Consider the following 16,534-nt stretch of genomic DNA (forward strand, 5'->3'; position numbering starts at 1 on the left):
TGGCAGATCGTTCAATTAGACCTCTCTTTCCAGCTGGCTACTTTTATGATACACAGGTAGATTCTGCTTTAGGTTTATTTGTTTCCAGATCAATCAAAAATTACTTAATGAATTTCTATAATACTACTTAGACTAAACATTAGAACACAAAATAAGAATTTTTGGTAATGCTGCATTTTACATTAAGCTTTTTAAAAAACAATAATTTTAAAAATTCATATTTATTCAATGTCAATTTGAGTTGATACCTGAATTATGAGTAGGAGTTAGCCAACCTAGGAGTGTGGGGGAAGCATTCTGAGCAGATGGAATGGGAAGCACAAAAGCCCACAGGCAGGAAACAAACTGGTGAGTTTTAAAGTTTAAAGTGATTAAGGAAGGTGGGGACAGACCCTATTGGGACCTGTTAAGTCATATTAGTGTCAGAGGCTAGGACAATTGATAGAACTAGTCTTTATTACCTATTTTATTGGGTCCTCTAAACTTCTACTTTATTTTATTATTTTGTGAATATTATTCTCTTTCAGAATGACCCATATGCTTTAATGAACTTTTATTTCATAAAAATAAATATGCCTTGCAAATACGCCTTTGCAAGGATGTCACTGCCTCAAGTAGTTGTTTTTTCTCTTTTTTTAATAAGTTGTTTTCTTAAGTACATGACATAGGCATATTATTGCAGTATAAAGGAATTTATCAGTTCGTTTTGTATATGCTTATAAACAGAAAACAATATTTTTGTGTACTAGAAATAGCTAACATTTACTGAATATTTTCAACATGCCCAGTATTGTAAATGCTTTACAAATAATATTTCCTATAATTTTCACAAAACCTTTTAAGAAAATGCTATTATTTTTTCCTTTTAAAGGTGAGAAACTTTTGAGGCTTAAGTAATTTGCCATAGTCAAGCATATAGTTAAATGATAGCCAGAAATAAGGGGTTTGACTACAAAGCTCATGCTTTTAACCACATAGGTTCCCCTTTATTTTAGCCCAAAATGTTAACCAAAATGATAATCCTCCTAAATCAAGTAGATTTTTTTTTAAGTGCTCTGAATTTTTTCCCTTGTACCAGGTACTTTGTAATCTGTTAGCAGTAGATGGTGTTAATGAACCTGATGTTTTAGCAATTAATGGTGGTAAGTATAAAAATCGAGATTAAAATTATCACTGTCTTTTTAAAGGAATGAAATCTTTTTACCTCAGTTCTTATTTTTTTTCTTTTTTTTTTTTTTTAAGCTTCTGTAGCTCTCTCATTATCAGATATTCCTTGGAATGGACCTATTGGTAAGTTAGGATTTGAAAATAAGAAACATGTTTTTTCTTGAAATACTAGTGAGCATGCAATAGCAAAAGCATAGCTTTATTAGCTCTGATTTAACATCTCGTAGGGAGTTAAATTAGATGACATTCTAAGACTCCTTTTAGCTCCTTGAGATATTTTCATCCTTGCCTTAGGTTTTGTTTTTGATAGCGATATGTTATGGTGTTAGAGACTTTATGTTCCTAGATACTTTGACTTCTTAGTTGTCTCTCTGTTTAAGGACTTTCGGTGTGTTGGGCCGGGGGTGGGGAATAGGAAATTGTTAGAGTACATAGTCTTTCAGAATAAAACAAATATGTTTATAACTTACAACTCTTACAGGTTGTAATCATCCAATATAAAAATGATTCATCGAGTAAATAATTTTTGAATATCCTAAATGTCAGATACTAAGCTAAGAACTGAAGGAAGAAAGGCAGTCTAGGAATAGTTCTTGCTTTCAACATAAGTAGGAGAAACAAATAATTATTTATAAACAGTATTATAAAGGTATAGTAAAAATGCTAAAAAAAAAAATGATAGAGAAGATTGGGTTTAGTCTTTTGAAGTCAGGTTGTCAAGGACGGCTTCTCAGAGTACTCAACATTAAAGCTGAACCTTAGTAGGATCAAATGGTAAGCATTTGCCTTGGAAAAAGTATAGTCTAGCCCAGGAAAAGAGCACGAGCATAATCACAGAGGTATGGAAAAAAAAATAATGTATTTAAGCAACACAGAGTGCTCCAGTGAGGCTGTTAGGTAGGGTGGGGTAGGATGTTCTGTGGGCCTTAAATACCATGGTAGAAATACAGATTTTATTGTAGTCACAATTGAAGAATAGGGATTGAAGCTATCACTGAAATAATGTCTTGAAAACTGAGACTTTTTATTACACAACTGCCCATATTTTGATATATTTTAGGGGCAGTGCGAATAGGAATGATTGATGGAGAGTGTGTTGTTAACCCAACACGGAAAGAAATGTCTTCTAGTACTTTAAATTTGGTGGTTGCTGGAGCACCTAAAAGTCAAATTGGTAAGTAGTTTAAGTAGAACATTTTTTCTGGATTTTACTTATAAGTTCTGGCTTCTTAAAAATGCATTTAGGGGCGCCTGGGTGGCTCAGCCGTTAAGCGTCTGCCTTCGGCTCAGGTCATGATCCCAGGGTCCTGGGATCGAGCCCCGCATTGGGCTCCTGCTTGGCGGGAAGTCTGCTTCTCCCTCTCCCACTCCCCCTGCTTGTGCTCCCTCTCTCGCTGTGTCTCTCTCTGTCAAATAAAGAAATAAAATCTTTAAAAAAAAAAAAATGCATTTATATTCCTGTGTATGTATGTCTTGTCACTTAGCCATAAAGATTTTTGTTCTGTTTTATTGTTGCCCTATTTTGGTGGTGCTCTTGCTTCATAACAAACAATACCTAAATTATAGAATGTGATACAGCTTTGGGACGCGTGGGTAGCTCAGTTGGTTAAGCATCTGCCTCCAGCTCAGGTCATGATATCAGGGTCCTAGGATTGAGCCCTGCATCGGGCTCCTTGCTCAGTGGGGAACCTGCTTCTCCCTCTCCTTGCTGTCCCCCTGCTTGTGTGCTTGCTCTCTGACAAATAAATAAAATCTTAAAAAAAAAAAAAGTGATATAACTTTAATTGAAATAGACAAAAATCTTTATTTGCCAAAATAGTTCTGGTAATTATTTTTAGACTAATAAGCTAGTCTAAAAATGGAATTTCTAAATCTGGTAATAGTTTTATTAGTTTAAATATGTTAATTTAGCTAATTCATCATTTAGAGCCTGTTTAATGTCCTTTGAGAAAAAGGTGACCTATTTTTGGTAGGTAGAAAACTAATAAAGAAGAAATGCACTGACCATAGGTCACCCTCACTCCTCGTAACAAAAATGTCATAATTGCATGAATGAAAATTGGCCCAGTTCTCTTGAAGGAGAATTGGCTTTGACAGTCAGAATGACCTGTGTTTGAAACCCAGCAGCTATCACACAGTTAACTGTGTAACCTTGGACAAATTAATTAAGGTCCCATAAGTTTATTCTACTGTGTGATATTTGATGTCCGGGACTTTTTGACATGGGATCTTCTGATGTGGGAATATTTTGATAAAATATAAACTATTAAGCTTTTAGTAGTTTTGTGTACAATTAATGTGTGAAACACATTTCCAGCTTCTTTTGGAATACTGGTCAGTAATGGAAATAGAATAAGGTACTATATGGTAGATAAAACACATGAGTTGTACATTATCTACATATTAGTAGATTAGTTAGGGATTGTGTTGCTAAAGTAACAAGGGAGTCCAGGACAGTTATAGTGGCTCCATGATATCTTTTTTTTTTTTTTTTGGTAAAGATATTATTAATTAGTACACAGGAGCGTGCATGGGTCAGTGGGGGGAGGGGCAGAGGAAATCTCAAGCAGACTCCAGGTTGAGTATGGAGCCCGTCCCAGGGCTCGATCTCATGACCATGAGATCATGACTTGAGCTAAAATCATGAGTTGGGCGCTTAACCAAATGAGCCATCTAGGCGCCCCTGGCTCCATGCCAGTTTTCTGCTCTGCTATCCTCAAGGTGTGGCCTTCATCTTTATGCTTATGAACTTGCTTTTGGAGCTCTGGCCAACTTATCTGATTTATAGGCAAGAGGAAGAAAAAAGAGGGGAATAACAAAAAGGTGTATGCCAGCTGAGTGAGTCACCCTCCCTTTCAAGGAGCTTTCTTAAGAGCCCCCACATAGCAATTTTCACTTTCACTTATATCACACCAGGCAGAACTGTAACACATGATTGCATTCTTGAATACAGGGGAAGCAAGGAAATGGATTGTTGGATTCTAGCTCCTGAAGGTGAGATTCTTACTGTGGGAAACTATCACAATGTAGAGAGAACATTCCAAAAATTTGGGGAAGCCATGAATAACAGATGACCCCTACATATTTGAGCATCCCAGAGCAGAGTATTGGTTTACTGTCTCAAGTTTACTTGGTCTGCATCTGAAATTTTTTTTGCTTGAAGTTACAGTGTTCATTACTTTCACTTAGTAAATTGATTTGGCTACTTTATAGAGTTTTTGTGAAGATTAGAGTCAGGGTTTGTAAAATGCCAAGCATAATACCTAGTATCTAGTAGGCATACTGTTAATACCTGCTGTTATCATTAAGACAAAGAAATAAACTTGCTTCTGAATGGCCATAAGTATATAGCCTCTACCTGCCTTAGACTTTGAAACCCCTCTAATTTTATGGAGATCTTGGAGGAATGAACTGAGGATCTTTGTTGCATCTGTGGCATGCTGTAAAAACCCCATAGGCAACTTCTAGCTTGCTCTTCTTACTTCTTGCTCTCTAGTTGGACAAATTAGACTCTAGAAACTGCATAAAGAAAGCATCAGAAGGTTGTTCTGAGTAACTAGGAGACTGAGAATGATTCAGAAGCAACCTGTAAGGAGACTGGTTTCAGAAATTACCAGCCTCCATTTTAGGTCTTTTGCATCACTGTTTCCATGAAGATATTCAGCTACTTCTCTGCTTTCATAATAGTGCACCAAATATACATTTGACTTCATGTCCCTTGTCAAAGTTAATATTGGGCCCAAGTCCCATCATGGAACTTCTGGGATACAAAAATACAAAAAAGTAATTGCTGCCATTCCATTATTAAAATATTTAGTAATCCAAATCTTTAAAGTATGACCTTAAAGGGCAAGAATAATTTCTTTGTGCTGTTGGCTGCTAGATGACTTCGGCAGCCATCGTTCTGCACATTCTGCTTGTTTTCAACTGGTACATTTAATATCACTCATCTTTCTATGTATGCTAGGATAGAATTTAGGAAAAAGTATATCAGTAACAATTTTTAAGAAGAAATTTTTATCTAGAATTCATAGTTTTCAGCTAATCTCAAAAATCTTTAATCTTCGGGCACCTGGGTGGCTCAGTTGGTTAAGTGATTGCCTTTGGCTCAGGTCATGATCCCAGAGTCCCAGGATCGAGTCCCACATCGGGCTCCCTGCTCAGCGGGGAGCCTCCTTCTCCCCCTGACCTTCTCCCCTCTCATGCTGTTTCTCACACACACTCTCTCTCTCTCAATAAGTAAATAAAACCTTTAAAAAAAAATCTTTAACCTTCAACTACTGAAAGTTTAACAGAAATCATTTAGACCACCTTTTTCTGTGTAAATTTTTAGTCTACATGGCAGTGCTGTCCAGTGGAACTCTGCAATTAAGTAAATGTTTTATATCTGAATATGTGGCTACTGTGTACTTGAAATATGGCTAGAGTAGCTAAGGAACCGAATTTCTAATTTTACACAATTATTTTATTTTATTATTATTATTATTTTTTAAGATTTTATTTATTGAGAGAGAGAGAATGAGAGACAGAGAGCATGAGAGGGAGGAGGGTCAGAGGGAGAAGCAGACTCCCTGCCGAGCAGGAAGCCCGATGCGGGACTTGATCCCGGGACTCCAGGATCATGACCTGAGCCGAAGGCAGTCGCTTAACCAACTGAGCCACGCAGGCGCCCTAATTTTACACAATTTTAATTAAATGCAAATAACCACATGGAGCTAGTAATTGCCAAATTGGACAGCACAAGTCTATAGACACAAAACCATAAGGAATTTTCTTATATTTTTAAAAATGAATTGAAGTTTAATGAAAACAAAGTCTGAGGAATATTAATTTTCCTTACCATATTATTCCTTTCATATTCTCTTTTAAATCAACTTATTGAGGTATAATTTACATGTCAAATGCATTTTTAAAAATCTCCAGTTTAATTCTGCAAAAAGTGAGAGAGGATGTCATGGGAATACTGATGAGAATAATAATATAAGTACAATCTCAGTATCGTGTCAGAAAAGCTGCTTTATGCCTCAAGTGAAGTATTGAAACCTTACTTTGCCTTACCCTCCCCCATTTGTAATATAATCATTTTAATATTCCTCTGCATTTAGAACCACAACAGGCCATGTTATAATTTTTGCTTTTGCTTCAACCATCGAACGTAATTTAAAAAACTCAAGAGAAGAAAGTATATTGTATTTACCCACATTTTTGCTTAACAGTACTTTTCCTTCCTGATATTCCGTGGTTTCTTTTTTTATTGTTTCTGTTTAGAGAACTTCCTTTAGCCATTCTTTTAGGGTAGGTCTGCCGGTGACAAATTTTCTTAATTCTCCATCTAAGAGTCTCAATTCATTCCTAAATATGCATTCCTTCTTTCCTTTATTCCCTAAATATTTTCACTGGGTATAGGATTTTGGGTTGACAGTTTTTTTCTTTCAGCACCTAAAAAATATTATGCCACTCCCTTCCGACCTGCATGATTTCTAATGATAAATCTGTTACTTTAATTGCTTTTCCCATATGGATGAGGTTGTGTTTTTCTCTGGCTGGTTTCAAGATTTTTTTTGTCTTTGGTTTTCAGAAGTTTAATTAGGATATGTATTTCTTTGGGTTACCCTATACAGGGTTTACTCAGCTTCTTGAATCTGTATGTTTAGGTCTCTGCCAAATTTGGGGAGTTTTCAGCTATTATTTTTCTAGTACTTTCCAGCCTGCCATCTTTATCCTCTCTTTCTGGAACTCAGATGACACAAATGTTAGATCTTTTGTTTTAGTTTCACAGGTCGGCTTCAATTGGCTGTTGGAATTCCAACATACAATACAAAGCACATAAGGAGATTTTTTTCATTCTAGATTATACCTAGAAGCTTTACAAGTGATGATTTAGATAATAATAAATCTTAATGACAACATGATGTGGTTAATATTAAATATGATAGTTACCTATGCATTACATGATCTTTGGCTGTACAAATTGAGAAGGGCCAGAAATGACATGAGTAGGCAGGAATCTAGCAGCCTGGCAGAAACCAAAGCCAAACCTGAATAGCAGATTTTACTGGATACCATGCTAGAAGTGCTACTTGGAGCTTCCCTGCTTTACGCAGGAGTTTTACTATCACAAAACCATAAAAGATTTTGCAAAAGATTTCCCCCCACCTGTGCAAGCATTAGACAATGTGACAATGACAGAATTAAGTAGGAGGTCACATCAAATAATTGTTAAACAGAAAACATTTATTGGATTCCTATTATGCTGATATTTTAAAATTTCATTTTAAATACATATTAAAAATAAGTGCAGCTGTATGCTTTAAAGGTGGAATTTTATGGTATTTGAATTATATCTCAAAACTGTTATTTAATAAGTATGCATAGTTTATTTTGTTTCATTTTTTAATGAGAAATCCCTTATTAAATTCAAGAAAATTGTAAACCTAATTTCAAATATGAAGGTTTCTTTATTCTTTACTGCTGTTTACATTTTGGAAGTATGTTGATTCTAAGGAAAGAAATTAAAAAGGTAGATTTACCATTAATAAGCAAAACTGATCTGCAGTATTTATGTCGTGTCAAGGTGCTTAAAAATGCTATACTGGTAAAAGATTCAATGACAATCTTTTTTTTTTCCCCTCTTTAGTGATGATGGAAGCCTCTGCAGAGAACATTTTACAACAGGACTTTTGCCATGCTATTAAAGTGGGGGTAAAATATACCCAACAAATAATTCAGGGCATCCAGCAGTTGGTAAAAGAAATTGGTATTACCAAGAGGACACCTCAGAAGTTATTTACCCCTTCACCAGAGATTGTGGAACACACTCATAAGTAAGAATATCTGTACAAAAGAAAATTTGAAGTTGTTACCAGATTTAATTTCCTCTCAGAAAAAAACTTCCCATGGAAACATAGTCCATGCATTACTTCCTATATAGCACTCTTCTATTTTAAAAGTGAGGGACATAAATACCAATCTAATGCTTTAAAAAGGATAAACCCAGTTCCCACTTCAAGGGCCTAAGTTTGAATCTCAAATGAAAGGGGGAGGGACTTTATTGGTTAAGATTCAGATAATCCGCATCTCTCTCTGTGTCAAGGAAAAAGAACAAATCATAAGATATTTGAATATCTAAGGAAACTGTTGAGGTTCTTGCAAAGAAATCAAGTATAACCACCTCTACATGCCCAGTGCTTAAAATAGTGCCAGCACATAAGCATGCACTAAGTATGAATGAAATTACCAGAAAAGTATTTCATTTTATTTCAAATAAATTGAAAAAGTTAATATTTCCCTTAGTATCAGTCTTACAGCCATCAGTCAGAGACTAAAGAGATGTAAACTGTCCCCAACAAAACAGTTGCCTGCAATAACCGCCAAAGTGGATAGAATAGAAAAAAGCAAGAAGTTAAAAAAGAGTGGGGAGAGAAAGTTTGTGTGTAAGAAAAATCTAAGGTGAAATAAATTGAACAATTAAGAAGAGAGGGCAGGGCATGATGTCCATCGACAGATGAATGGATAAAGAAGATGTGGTATATATATATATACACACACACACACACACACACACACACACACAAAATGGAATATTACGCAGCCATCAAAAGGAATGAGATCTTGCCATTTGCAACAACGTGGATGGAACTGGAGGGTATTATGCTGAGCGAAATAAGTCAGACAGAGAAAGACATGTATCATATGACCTCACTGATATGAGGAATTCTTAATCTCAGGAAACAAACTGAGGGTTGCTGGAGTGGGGGGTGGGGGGGGAGGGATGGGGTGACTGGGTGATAGACACTGGGGAGGGTATGTGCTCTGGTAAGTGCTGTGAATTGTGCAAGACTGTTGAGTCCCAGATCTGTACCTCTGAAACAAATAATGCAATATATGTTAAGAGGAAAAAAAAAAGAAGGTAGCCCCGCATCTGGCTCCCTGCTCGCCGGGAAGCCTGCTTCTCCCTCTCCCACTCCCCCTGCTTCTGTTCCTGCTGTCCCTATGTCTCTCTCTGTCAAATAAATAAAATCTTAAAAAAAAAAAGAGAGGGCATAGTACCATGTGTGAGTGATTTCCCTGACAGATGGAGAGAAAGAGATTTGGTATACTGTATTATAAATAGTAAACAGATTAGCTGTGTTAAAGAACAATAAATACATTTTTAAAATTCTTTATGAAATGCTTATTAAATATTTTAGCTTACTATTAAATATTGCAATTTTGTTTATAATTATACTATTAACAAGATTATTATGCTGACATTTATTTTGTGCTTAAAATAGACTCGCCATGGGAAGACTCTATGCAGTTTTTACTGATTATGAACATGATAAAGTAGGTATACCTGAATTTTGTCTTATATAATTGTTCTGGGAATTCTTTTTTGTCATAATTCACATAATCTTATGAATTTTTATTAAAAATCTAAACAGAAAGCTAAAGAGAAGCCTAGTTATTTGCTTCTCCATTCTCCTTTTGTTGATTAATGCAAGTTTTAGGGTAGTGTGTAAATATATTTGAATGAATTAAACAGGTAATATTTCTTATAAATCAGTATCTAGCTCTAATCTTTTAAAGAATACTACCAGTAGAGAAATCTGAGTACTATTACAATGTGTTATTTGTATAATAATGTAAAAATAGAAATGTTAAATATGGCCATGTATACTGAACCTCACCTCACCTCTCTTAGATTTCCAGAGATGAAGCTGTTAACAAGATAAGATTAGATACAGAGGAACAACTAAAAGGTAAACTTTGCTCTATTAATTTAACTAAATATTTAAAGGGAAAAATGGATTTCTTAAAATTTCAGTTGTAAGACCTCAGAGAATCAGTTATTTTCCTTGTTCCTTAGTTTTATTTTTGGTAAACTCACAATAATGATGCATCCCAAGGTTACTGTTAAATTAACTTCTGTGAGGGACGCCTGGGTGGCTCAGTCAGTTAAGCGTCTGCCTTCGGCTCAGGTCATGATCTCAGGGTCCTGGGATCGAGCCCTGAATCAGGCTCCCTGCTCAGCGGGGAGCCTGCTTCTCCCTCTCCCTCTGCCTGCTGCTCCCCCTGCTTGTGCTCTCTCTCTCTCTCTGTCAAATAAATAAAATCTTTAAAAAAAAAAATTAACTTCTGTGAGGGGCACCTGTGTGGCTCAGTTGGTTAAGTATCTGACTTTTGATTTTAGCTCAAGTCATATCTCAGAATCATGAGGTAAAGCCCCACATGGGGCTCAGTGCCAAGTCCGCTTGAGATTCTCTCCCTCTGCCCCCCACCCCCTGCTCATACACATGCATGTTTGCTCTCTCTCTCTCTCTCTCTCTCTCACAAATAAATAAATGAATAAAATCTTTAACTTCTGTGAATTTAGTCAGCACTGCACTTGAAATGTTGAATGTGAAATATTCCCAATCTTTTCTGGATCAAGTTCTTACACTCTATGATGGAAAACTTTGTATCATGTCATTTGAAAATCTGAAAAATAACTCTTTAAAATTCTTGAGTTCTTAATCTGTGAAACTGTAATACTGATAATATCTGGTTTATGGTGATTAAATAGGTAAGTCATCTGAATTTGTGCCTGCTACATACCAAGTATTCAAAAAATGTTAACTGATGCTGTTATTAATATGTGGAATTGTAAAATTCAGATTTTAGAGAATTTAGCTCTCTAGAAATTATATTTAATAAAACAAATGCTTAAGAGAACATTGCTTAAGACTTGGCATGAATCAGTTGATAAAGTAGCTTAACATTTAAAAACATAAGCCTAGGCAGGCAGACAGACCTGTATTCAGTTCACAGCTGTATCTGTCAACTGCCTGTGTGATCTCAGGCAATTTACTTTGTAAGGCTGTATTTTCTTCTTTAGAATGGTGATAAGAATAGAATATACCTCATAAGTTGTTACAAAGATTAAAGGCATTTAAAAAAACATGTATAGTACATGGGTCCTGAAAGAATTTGATAAATGTTAACTAAAAAGGCAGCCAGTAGGGATTTGTAACGTATAAAGCAAATTATTTCTCTATTTGCAGACTAAGAAAAAAGTTCCTAAGGTAAAACATTGAAGGTGATTACTCTTAATCAGAAAAGTGTCACTCAGACCTTTTTATAAAATGGCTGGATTTGTTAGTAACATAATACAATAGAAAGCTAATTACAAAGCACTGTTGTTCTGGTAAAAAGCAAATTAAGTTCTCAATAACAATATGTTTGAGGTATAATACTTGTGTCTCTCCTACTTGAGAATATTTAATTTATCTACTTTGTTTGCTTGAGGACTAAATAGTTCAGTATCAACTCCCTTGGTTTACTCCCATAGTTAACTGATTTGATACAATGAATTGAAGAGAAATCTTATCTTCCAAAAAGAGAAAACTTTTGTTTTGGTTTGTCTTTCTTTCTATAGAAAAATTTCCAGAGGCTGATACATATGAAATAATAGAATCCTTCAATGTTGTTGCAAAGGAAGTTTTTAGAAGTATTATTTTGAATGAATACAAAAGGTAAATATACGCTTTTTTGATGGAATTGAAGTATGTGCCTCTGTAAGTTGCGTTGAAAGTGGCAACTTGCACAAAGCAAGGAACTGGTTTTTTCAAGTGAACATTAAAGAATTATGATATTTCATAAATGGGTTTTGAAGAGTGTGTGGATGTGTCTGTTTCTCTATGGGACTTATGTGTGGAGCAGTGCTTCACAACCCTGAATACACGTCAGAATTGCCTGTAGAACTTCTTTAACAGTACAAGTGTATGGGTCACAACCTGAGATTCTGATTCAGTGGGATTTAGGGTGGGGATCGGATACCTGTATTATTTTTAAAGTTCTTAAAGCTCCACAGGTGATACGATACACAATTGGGATTGAGAACTTCCTGGTAGGAATAAGAGATAATAGGTGATATTTCTGATTTTGAACACTGCTTTACATACTTCTTTATTACTATAGGTGCGATGGTCGAGATTTGACTTCACTTAGGAATATAAATTGTGAGGTAGATATGTTTAAAACTCTTCATGGATCAGCATTATTTCAGAGGGGACAAACACAGGTAATATATGTAAAACGCTATAATTATTTGCTGATTCTGGGTTGCTTAATTAGATCTAATAGAAGTATATTATGTAGAGACTATAGATTTTTATCATGGAATTTGTTAATACCTGATTTTTTAAAAATATTTTTAACAGCTTTTTTGAGGTATAATTGCCATCCAAGAAACTGCACATATTTAAAGTGTATGTTTAATAGATTTTCACGTGTATACAACTGGGGTAATGAACATATCGATCACCCTCAAAAGTTTCCACCTGCCTCTCTATAATCCCTTCTTCCTGCTTCCCTCCCATTCCTTAGACAACTGTTGATCTGCTTTTGTCACTATAAATCGGTTTGCATTTTCTAGAATTACCTGGTATCTTTATCATACTTTTCTTTTAATCTTGATGCACAAAATTTAGTGTATGGCATATTGTCTATTTTTGGTCTATTCAGGGCCCTCATTTGTTTTCTCTATTTAGCCTATACCTCAGTCCTATTTTTTTCCCTTACATTAGCACCTGTTCTCTTGTATTTAACATATATGTGTATCCATTGTTTTGTGTATGGTATTTGCTTTATACCTCCTTCTTTTTCTTATATTAATCACTACTTTAATTTTGCCAATCAAATCGGGACCAAGTGGTATTCCTTGCTTTCATTTGTATTTCCCTGTGAGGCTGAGGATCTCTATATCATAGCCAGTCAACGTGGTCAGTGCATAAATCATACCCTGGGGGCCTGCACACCCTCCAGGGCTCTCTTGTCACATGGATAGTGTCCCTGAACTTGAGCAATATGGTGGCCCTGGTTCAGGTTTGTTCTTTTGTGAATTATCTGGTTGTATCCTTTTTTCTTCCTATTTTAAGTGTTTTTTTTTTATGTGTTTCAAACATTAATCCTTTTCAGTAACCAGAATTTGAGTATATTATCTCCCTCTTTATCATAAGCCTTTTAACTTTGCTTGTGGTAGCCTACTTTGTCTAGAGTGAACCTGAAATCTTTAGTTTTGATGTTGTTAATCCTTCCCTTTTTTATTTTGTGATTTGTGTTTTTAAAGTCTTATTTAAGAAATCTTTCCTTACCCCCAAAGTCACAAAATTAGGCATCTAGTTTTTCTATTAACTTTCTAGTTGTAGCTATTAGACCATTAATCTATCTTGGAGTTTACTCTTAGATATGGTGTGAGATGAAAACCTCCAGAGTGAGCCAATTTTACAACACATTTACTAATAATTCATTTTTTCCATTGACTTATAATGTCAATGTATCTGTATTCAAAGTTTATAAACACGTTTTTGAACTATATTCTCTTCCATCGTTCTGTGAATTTCCTGGGCCAGTGTAACACTGTTTTAGCTACTATGGTTTGCAGGTATGTTAATAGATGAGAAGCAAATCTTCCCTTTTTTATTCTCCCCTGCCCCTCAGAATTATCTTAGCTATTCTGGTACATTTGTTCCTTCATTTGAATTTTAGTATTATATTAAGTTCTGGGGGAAAAAAAAATCTTTGTTTAGATTGGTATTGCACTGAATTTATAAATTAACTTGAGAGAAATTTTATTTTTACAGTTTAAATCACAGTCTTTTCAATAAACAGTATCACTCTTGATGCAGGTTTTCTTTTATGCCTTTTAATAAATTTTTTAAAATAACTCCATTAAGATATCCTGCATACTTCTGTTAGCTATTCTGACAGTCTCAGCTTTTGAAGAGTGTTTATTTAGTTCATTAATGTTCAATTTAATTATTGATGTGATTGAATTTAGCCTGTCATTATTTGTTTTTGTTTGCCCCCTCTGTTTTTTATTTTTCTATTTTGCCTTCTTTTTAGATTAACTGAATATTTTTAAAATTCAATTTTAATATGTCTCTTTGTTTTTTAGCTATACCTTTGCATTATTTTTTTAGTGGTTACTATAGAGAATACAGTATATATCCTTAACTTTTTGTACTACTTCACACATTATGCTGTAGTTGTCTTATGAGTTACATCTACATATTATAAACTCCACAAGGCAGTGTTATAATTTGTATTTTAAATAATCATGTATTTTCAAAAGTTAAGAGGGAAAAGATAGTCTTTTTTATTGACCTATGTATTTCTTTCTTTCTTTTTTTTTTTTTTAAGATTTTATTTATTTATTTGAGAGAGAGAGAATGAGAGACAGCACAAGAGGGAAGAGGGTCAGAGGGAGAAGCAGACCCCTGCTGAGCAGGGAGCCCGATGTGGGACTCGATCCCGGGACTCCAGGATCATGACCTGAGCTGAAGGCAGTCGTTTAACCAACTGAGCCACCCAGGCGCCCTGTATTTATAATTTCTGATGCTTTGTATTTCTTTCTGAAGATCCAAGTTTCCATCTAGTATTGTTTCCTTCAATCTGATAAGACTTTTTTTACTATTGTCCTGTGGGCCTTCTGACAACAAATTCTTGTATTTTATTTATCTGAAGATGTCTTTATTTTGCCTTTATGTGCAAAGAATGTTTTTTGCAAGATTTAGATTCTGGGCTGATGCTTTTTTCTTTTAGCACTTAAAAGAATGTTCCACTCTTTTTTATTTTTTCTTTTTTTCCTTATAAAAAGGATGCATTCAAATCATTGCTCCCTGTTTTCTATTTATTGTCTTCATCTGGGTGCTTTCCAGATTTTCTTTCTGTTTGGGTTTTCAACAATATAACTATGAAAAGTGTACTTTTCTTTATATTTATCATACTAAGAGTTTCCTAAGCTTGAACCTATAAATTTGTGTCTTTCAACAAACTTTAGGGATTTCAGCTATAATTTCTTCAAATATTTTTTCTACCTTATTCTCTTATCTCTCCTTATGAGATTGTAAGTATATATGTTAATGCTTTGGAAATTGTCCCACAGGTCCCTGAAGATATGTTTTCCCTACCCCACCCCACACCCCTTCTTTGTTCGTTAGATTTGGCAATTTCTGTTAATCCATCTCCATGTTCACTGACTCTTGTCATCTCCTTTCCATCATAAGATAATGTATCTTTAAGTTTTAGAATTTCCATTTGTTTTTCTTTATATCTTTCAGCATAATTATAAGAGCTATTGAAAATCCTTGTCTGTTAATCCAACATCTGAATTAGCTCGGGGCAATCTACTCATTATTTTTTTTCTTGAGAATGGGTACCATTTCCTATTTTTCTGTAGGGTGTATCTTGGATGTTGTGAATGATGCATTGTTGAGTTTGGATTACATTATGTTCCTCCAAAGAAGATTGGATTTTTTTTAAGTAGGCCGTTTTATTGGCTGGACCTTTACTTATTTATTTTTTTTAATTTTATTTAAATTCAATTAATTAGCATATAGTATATTATTAGTTTCAGAGGTAGAGTTCAGTGATACATAGTTGCATATAACACCCAATGCTCATTACATCACGTGCCCTCCTTGATGCCCATCACCCAGTTACACCTCCCCCCTACCCACTCCCCCCATCCAGCAACCCTCAGTTTGTTTCCTATAGTTAAGAGTCTCTTACGGTTTGTCTCCCTCTCTGATCCCATCTTATTTTATTTTTCCCTCCCTGGCTGGACCTTTATTGGGGCTTCCTTTATAGCCAGGTTTTACAAACATACTTTCCTCTTCCTGTCCTCCCTCAGTACTTCTAATACAGTGCTTTACATATGTAGTCTATGATGTTAGACCTTTGGATTATTGACATTTGCACATAACTCTCATTTATAGAATGAATAAATGTTTACTGTATTAAGTAGCATGGCAAGGTTTGTATAGAATTTACTTATCCCATTTCTTTAATAGCTAACTGGGTTTTTGAAATAGTTTTAGTTTTCCTCTTCATTGTTAGTAAATTAAAGTCTGACAGGTTTTTTATTATTGTAGGTGCTTTGTACTGTTACATTTGATTCATTAGAATCCAGTATGAAGTCAGATCGAATTATAACAGCCATAAAGTAAGTTATGTTTTTTGGTAAGTTTTAAAGTATGTTAGTATGTCCTAAAACATATGTTTGCTATGTTTTAAAGTAAGTTATGATATTCCAGTATATAATTGAAGCTCATACAGTATATTATTGTTTATTACTACTTTTTTAAACCAATTATCTCTGTACTTTATTTTTCTGTTTACGTAATAGTGATTTTTAAGGTGTTTTTAACGTGGGTACATTCAGTTTAGTCTCTGTCTCTAGAACCATTCCTCAGGACAGATATGGGTAGCTTTTTCTGTTATAAACGAGAGCAAATACATAAGAGTCTCAGTTGCTAAAAAGAATCTGGAGGCTGTTAATAAGTAAAAAAAAGCCTTACTTAAACCCAAGTCACATTGAAATTTATGTTCAGAAATACTTGGCTCT

The 16,534-nt window shown here is 34.7% G+C and overlaps 1 protein-coding gene and 1 long non-coding RNA gene across 10 annotated transcripts in view; one reads left to right on the plus strand and one right to left on the minus strand.

Moving 5' to 3' along the window:
* Positions 1-16,534, minus strand: part of LOC123851291 (uncharacterized) — a 104,273-nt gene that overhangs the window by 50,028 nt on the left and 37,711 nt on the right. The window lies entirely within an intron of this gene.
* Positions 1-16,534, plus strand: part of PNPT1 (polyribonucleotide nucleotidyltransferase 1) — a 45,287-nt gene that overhangs the window by 9,291 nt on the left and 19,462 nt on the right. For 3 of the 5 annotated variants that reach the window (XM_045884959.3, XM_045884960.3, XM_064572492.1), the window contains exons 5-14: positions 7-56; positions 1,079-1,142; positions 1,243-1,290; positions 2,228-2,341; positions 7,805-7,991; positions 9,441-9,492; positions 9,851-9,908; positions 11,564-11,660; positions 12,106-12,208; positions 16,062-16,132. In XM_045884959.3, the coding sequence (XP_045740915.1) occupies positions 7-56; positions 1,079-1,142; positions 1,243-1,290; positions 2,228-2,341; positions 7,805-7,991; positions 9,441-9,492; positions 9,851-9,908; positions 11,564-11,660; positions 12,106-12,208; positions 16,062-16,132 (844 nt within the window). The remainder of the gene's footprint in view (positions 1-6; positions 57-1,078; positions 1,143-1,242; positions 1,291-2,227; positions 2,342-7,804; positions 7,992-9,440; positions 9,493-9,850; positions 9,909-11,563; positions 11,661-12,105; positions 12,209-16,061; positions 16,133-16,534) is intronic. The other 2 variants (XM_064572491.1, XM_045884962.3) reach the window with 2 other exon arrangements.

This window comes from Mirounga angustirostris, unplaced genomic scaffold (assembly GCF_029215605.1).
Source record: "Mirounga angustirostris isolate CCGP_5_RB_7025 unplaced genomic scaffold, mMirAng1.0.hap1 SCAF_10, whole genome shotgun sequence".
Taxonomy (NCBI): Eukaryota; Metazoa; Chordata; class Mammalia; order Carnivora; family Phocidae; genus Mirounga; species Mirounga angustirostris.